Source organism: Bos grunniens, chromosome 18, assembly GCF_055505025.1.
Source record: "Bos grunniens cultivar Pamir isolate PY7600 chromosome 18, Bosgru_T2T1.0, whole genome shotgun sequence".
NCBI classification, from domain to species: domain Eukaryota; kingdom Metazoa; phylum Chordata; class Mammalia; order Artiodactyla; family Bovidae; genus Bos; species Bos grunniens.
In genome coordinates, this window is record NC_141182.1 from 51,162,637 (window position 1) to 51,168,890 (window position 6,254).

Sequence of the window (6,254 nt, forward strand, 5' to 3'; positions counted from 1 at the left end):
TACAAGCAGATGTTTGCCTTTTCAAGGACTATCTCCTCTAGAAGTCTCTGACCCCCGATCTACCATGGAGGTTTGTTTCCTGCTCCGGGCTCCTACTGTCCCTACACCTCCCCACTGCTGCCCTGGGGACCCTGGGGCTGAAGTGTGCCTGCCCCGCCTCAGGCACCGCAGACGCCTGACTCGTCTTTGGGCCCCAGCACACAGAGGGTGGGTCTTACGACACCCAGGCTCAATAAATCAACAAGACACTCAGGGAACAAGGCCATCTGTACTTGGGTGTGTTCCTCCAACCCCTGTGTATGGCTCTTGGGGCACAACCCCTGTCTTGACTCATGTCTGGGTCTCCAGTATCACCCATCTGCAGCTGAATACCCATCTTTCAGCTGGAAGTGAGATGAAAGAAGCCCAGAGAAGTCAAGTACCTTCTTCCACCAGGCAGAGCCAAATGCAGGGATCCCAGAGTCCAGGGAAGGCAAGGGTAGGGGCGGGCGGTGGAGAACAAGCAGAGGACCTGAAGAGGAATGTGACAGTGCCCAGCAGAGACCTGGCAGATGGTCGGGGCTCAGGAAAGGTTACCTGACATTCCTAGGCACCAGGGTGACACGGAGCGAAGAGTCTTGGAGAACCCCATTTTGCAACGCAGTAGGGTGGCTTAGGACACATTGTATGGTGTCTCAGAGCTTCAGTGTCCCCTCAGGCAGAGAAAGGTGACACCTGATGGGGCCGTTCTGAAAAGTCAGTAGGGAAGAGGCCAGGATGGATGCTGGCACCCAGTGGGCACCAAAGTGGCTTGTCAGGGGGTGATCCCCTTCTCCCCAGAGGTGCCCATACTTGTTTTGCAACCAAATTTTTTTATTGTTGATCTTTAACTGTGTCACATGAAGGCTGTGTCCAACTGCAACAGCCCACTTGCTTCAGAGGCCCCCAGGGCTGCCTGGCACAGCTGCAGCGTGTCTGCAAGGGCCAGTGGCTGGGACGTCTCAATGATGGCAATGGTCTCCCCGAGCTCGGTGCACATGATCGTCTGCTGAGGCTCGGGGGGTGGGGGCGGGGCAGGAGGGGGCGACCGGGGAGGCTGCAGTGTCAGGGTCCGTGCTTGGGCGTGGACCCGCTGATGCAGTCGCAGGCCCGCCATGGCACGGAACCAGCGGCCACAGGTCCCGCAGTAGTAGGGGCTCTTGTTGTAGAGTCCAGTGATGGGAAGGCGAGGCGCGCGGGCAAATGCCACTGGCCGCAGGTGCAGTCTCCGGTGCTGCTGCAGGTTAGAGCTCTGTGTGAAGCGCTTACCACAGTCCAGGCACTGGTAGGGACGCACGCCTGTATGGGTCAGCTGGTGGCGGCTGAGGTTGGCCAGAGAAGCGAAAGTCTTGCCACAGGCATGGCACTGGAAGGGCCTCTCGCCCGTGTGTGTCCGGAGATGGTTGCGCACGTGGACCAGCTTCTTGAAGCCCTTGCCACAGACGCCGCAACGGTGCCGCCGCTCAGGGGGCCCGTGGACGGCGCGCCGGTGCCGGGAGAGCCGGGAGGCCGAGGCAAAGGATTTGGGGCACTGAGGGCAAGGCAGCTGGGCAGGTGGGGTGGGAGGGGCTGGGGGGGGAGGTGTGGGCTCGGCTGGAGCCAGGGAGGCCACCGCAGATGCTACCGTGGGTGGTGCTGCTGAGGGGGGTGCCCCACTCTTGCCTGCGTGCGTGCGCCGGTGGTAGAGAAACTTGGTCATGTTGCTGAATGTTTTGCCACAGCGGCAGCGATGCAGTGGGTTGGCAGTATGGGCCCGCCGATGGGCCACCAAAGTGAGCTCCGTGCCAAAGCCACGGCCGCAGTCCACACAGAGGTAGCGGGCTTCACCTCGGTGCAGCCGCAGGTGCTGCTCCAGGGAGGCTGCTTTCTTGAAGACCTTGGAGCAGGTCGTACACTCATGGGTGCCACCCACGTGCGCCCGCCCATGAGCCAGAAGCCGGTTTGCAGAGCTGAAGCTTCGCTGGCACTGGCTGCAGTAGAAGGGGTGAGCCGCTGAGGCTGGGCCGTGGGATGCCCGCCGGTGTCGCCGGCGTGTCCCTGCTGAGGTACAGTGTGGGGGACCATCCCCACTGCCCTGGGCCTGGCCAGCTGCAGACTTGTCACCTCCCTTTGCATCGTCACCAACCTCGGCTGCTGCCTCTTCCTCTTCCTCTGTCTCTTCATTGTCGTCTTCATCATCTTCCTCCTCCTCCTCTAGCCCATTGTGCTCTTCTTTCTCTAGGGAGTCAAAGTGGGTGCCTTGATGCTCCAAGAACTCCTCGGGGGTGGTACAGAGGGTAGAACACTCGGGGCACTCGTAGGGCTCCATCTTGACTTCAAGTGGAGCAGGGGGTGGAGGTGGTGGTGTGACGGGAGGCAGAGGCGGCGGCACCGGAGGTTTAGCTGCTGCAGTGGAAAGGTGCTGGGCCTTGCGGTGAGCCACCCACAGCTCAGGTGAGGGAAACAGCTCCTGGCAGTCTCCACACTGGTACTGGATCTGGCTTGCAGACTCCCGCAGGTGGGCATCTTGGTGAGCAAGGAGCTCCCTGGGGGAGAGGATGAGCTGGCTGCACTCGCTGCACTGGAAAGGCCCTTCCTCAGTGCCTGGCACCAGCTCCGGCTCCAGGCCAGTGTCCTGGGTGGTCAGTGCCTCCTCCTCTGTGACAGTGGGCACGTGCTGCTCCTGGTGTGAGAGGACTTCTTCCAGCGTGTTGTAGAGGTTGCCACATTCAGAGCACATGAACTGGAAGAAGAGGGAGGAGGCAACGGCCTCCCCAGGTGTCATCTCAGTCAGCTCCGTTGACAGCTCCATCTTCTCCCCTAATATCGGTGCTGACATCTCCATTACCCTTGGTGACATTTGTGTCGGCATCTCAGCTACCTCAGCCACTTCAGCCACCACCTCTGCCATTGCGCGGAAGGTGGTGCCTGGAGAAAGGAGGGGGGCCTAATGAGACACCAGGAACTCAGGGGAGGGGGGATGTCTCAGGAGTTCCCTTGCCCACGTCATCACTCACCAGTCTCTACCAATCAGCAAGTCTGGATCCAATGTTTATACCTCAGTCTTCAGTGAGCCCATGACTCTGTAGTTGAACTGCACCCCATGGCGCCCAGGCATCTGCAAGAGGGAGACAGCCCTCCTCAGTCTGGCCTCTGAGGCCACCCTCCTTACCCAGAGAGCTGGTCACACCCTTTCCAAGAACATAATGTATCTTTAGGGGCCTGCTGGCTTTTGCCTGTGCATGTCCTCTCTTCGCAGCATCTTTCCTCCATCTATGTGTACACAAAGGGATGCAGCAAAGTTTAAGAGCACAGGCTCTGGAACCACACTGCCCTCGGCTTGAATCTGAGCTCCACCACTTACTTTGTCTCTCTGAGACTGTCTTCTCACCTGTGAAATGGGCTACAAGTACTAATGACCACAAAGTCCCTGGTACTTGATCAAGGTTAGATAGAATCATTACTTGTAATTCTCCAGAAATGTTTTCCTGTTCTAAGTCTTTGATGCTGCTATTCTTTCTGGCAAGAAAGTTTTCTCTTCTTGTCTAACAAACTCCCACCCAGCATTTCCTTTTGTGAAGTCTTTTTAAATAACATATCTATATCCACAGGGTGGTGGCCACTCCCTCTTCCTTGGGGTTCTTTTTTTTTTTTTTGGCTGCATCTCTCAGCATGTGGGATCTGCCCTAACCAGGGGTTGAACCTGTGCCCCCTACACTTATAACTACTGCAACACCAGGGAAGTCCCTCCTTGGGGTTCTTATAGTATTCTGTGCCACCTCCATCATAGCAAATATCATGAACTTGAGATAAACTCATCAGACTGAGAAGGCTGGCAAGGCAGATGTGATGCATTGTAGGGGCTGCTGTCATCAACAAAACCACTGATCAAGTGCAGGGATTTTAACTTTTGAACTTCCCTCTATGTGCCCCCTATCTCCCTCTATTGGTGTAGGCTCAACCCAACCCAGGCCCCTTCACACAATGGGGTACAGAGTCCTTCAGACTGCCCCCACGCACGCCTCAGTAGTAATTTTCCAAATATAATCCCCACCATCTCCATTTCTTCTTCAACTCATCTGTTAGTGCCAGAGTTCAGCTTTCAGGTGTGCACACAAAAGTTTCTGCACCTTTTAGCATGTGGGATCTGCCCCCGACCAGGGGTCGAACCTGCCCCCTCCACTAGAAGCACGGAGTTATAACCTGTATTGCCAGGGAAGTCCCTCCTTGGGGGTTTTTATGGTATCCTGTGCCACCTCCATTATCATAAATATCATAAACTTGGGACAGAGTTAAAAATGTTAAGCTCCCAGAGGTCTCATCACAATAGGCACTGAGTATATTTGCTGAATGAATAATGCTCCTTTCAGGAAGTGAGGCTCTGAGAATTTAAGGGTCTCTGTGCACATTCCACTTTTCCCACCAGACCAGCCCTCCTATTAAACTATGAATTCCCACAATAACAAGGCCCATCACTGGGCCCTGCTATCAGCTGGTGTCCAATATATCCTCCTTGCGTAAATGATTCATTAAAAGCCCAAGAGCTAACTTTTTGACTCCTTCCCTAATTTTGAGTTGCCCGGGGCCCTGGCACACAAAAGCCATTCAACAACGGATCTTCCCGGAAACCAGGGGCCTGAGAGTTCAACTTTTCATTGTTTACAGCTCTGGTGCCAAAAGAGAATTCCCCTTTAGCGAGGCCCAGCGCCTGGTGCAAGGCTTTTACACAGGAGGCACCCAGTAAATGTGTAAAAAGACCCGAAGTGTGGACTTTCCTAGTCAACATTTCCCATTTCCCAATCTTGGATTGTGAACTACTGAGGAGAAAGATGGGTTTATTTAGGGAATCAACAAAAGTCCTTCAAAAAAGAGCCCCCCAGGGGTCTGGAAGTTCAACTTTTCTGAGACACAACCCTTTTCTCTGACCAAACTTATCAACGCCGCAGCCTGAGAGAGCCCTGCAAACAGCGGGGGGCCTGCACGCCACAGGCGCTCAGTCAACACTACAGGGCACCGAGGAAGGAGCGCTCTTTCCACTCCGCGCCGCTCCCGCCCTAGCGCAGGCCCCAAAGCTCCTCGACCCTCGGTGTCCCCTTCGTTCTCCCTCCGCCCTCTCCGTATGCCCAGCGTTCTCTTCCCCGGCCCGCCCCGGGGCGCCCTCACCCGTCTCTCTCACCTCCTGCAGCCCCCGCCGCTCTTGACACAGACCCTCAGTTCCAGGCGTGCGGGACCCCTCACTATTCACACCTCCCATTGGGCGGCTCCCTTACCCCTGACAGCCAATCAGAGCCGAAAGCGGAGGGCACGCGCCCTTGCGCCTGCGCGTGGACGCTCAGGCGGGGCTCGGCGAGTTTCTCCACGCACGCAACTGTGCCCTGTGGGCGGGGCTCCGGGCTCGGAGAAGCGCCTGCGCAGTTCTCCTGGGTAGCTCTACCGCCAAGTCTGAAAGTTGAGTGGAAAGAAATGGCATCACGGGAAAGCAAGGGACCCTGGAGTGGACTGGGTGGCAAGAGACCTTAACAGAAGTGTAATTTTATAGCTGAAGAGACCGAACATGTCTGAGAGCACAACTTTGGAGTCAAACACACTTGGGGTATTTCCCATCTGTGGGCCTCACTTTTACTCCTGAATAAAATGGGCTTGAATCAAATCTACCTCAAAGGCTGTTGAGGGGGTTGGATGAAATCAATCAGGTAGAAGCACTCAACACAGGGCCTGATATAATGCGGATGCTCACTATAACCCATCTAACCTGGACATAGTCCTTCCCTGTTTGTAAAATTGCTTTCCCTTCCCTCCCACTCTTCGGTGAATTTAATGATATTCACTTATTGGACGCCTACTGTGTGTCTGGCCCAGGACTGGGTTTCGAGAGGTGACAATTGCCATAAGAGAAGGGATTCCCTGGTGACTCAGAGGGTAAAGAGTCTGCCTGCAATGCGGGAGACCTGAGTTAGATCCCTGGGGTGGGAAGATCCCCTGGAGAAGAAAATGGAACCCCCCCCCCAAAAAAAAAAAAAAAAAAGAAAGAAAATGGCAACCCACTCCAGTGTTCTTGCCTGGAAAATCCCATTGATGGAGAAGCCTGGCGGGTTACAGTCCGTAGGGTGGCAAAGAACCATAAAAGAGAGGGGAAGGAACTCTTCCGAGGTTACTGCTATAGCCAGTGCGAGGCAGGACCCAGGAGTCCCAAGGGGATGGGAACCGGTCCCAGAACCTGTCCCAAGACACTTGAGGGCCCTCACCTTGAGTCACCC

The 6,254-nt window shown here is 55.6% G+C and overlaps 1 protein-coding gene across 2 annotated transcripts; it reads right to left on the reverse strand.

Moving 5' to 3' along the window:
• Positions 1-249: 249 nt before the first annotated feature.
• Positions 250-5,252, reverse strand: ZNF526 (zinc finger protein 526). Of its 2 annotated transcripts, XM_086352747.1 has the most exons (3): positions 5,174-5,252; positions 3,015-3,115; positions 250-2,925 (listed from the first exon to the last, which is right to left on the reverse strand). In XM_086352747.1, the coding sequence occupies exon 3, from the start codon at positions 2,906-2,908 to the stop codon at positions 875-877; it is 2,034 nt and encodes a 677-aa protein (XP_086208873.1). In that variant the 5' UTR covers positions 2,909-2,925; positions 3,015-3,115; positions 5,174-5,252; the 3' UTR covers positions 250-874. The 2 variants fall into 2 exon arrangements, with proteins under 2 accessions (XP_086208873.1, XP_086208874.1); XM_086352748.1 differs by lacking the exon at positions 3,015-3,115 and having other exon boundaries at positions 5,161-5,251.
• Between the last annotated feature and the right edge of the window lie 1,002 nt (positions 5,253-6,254).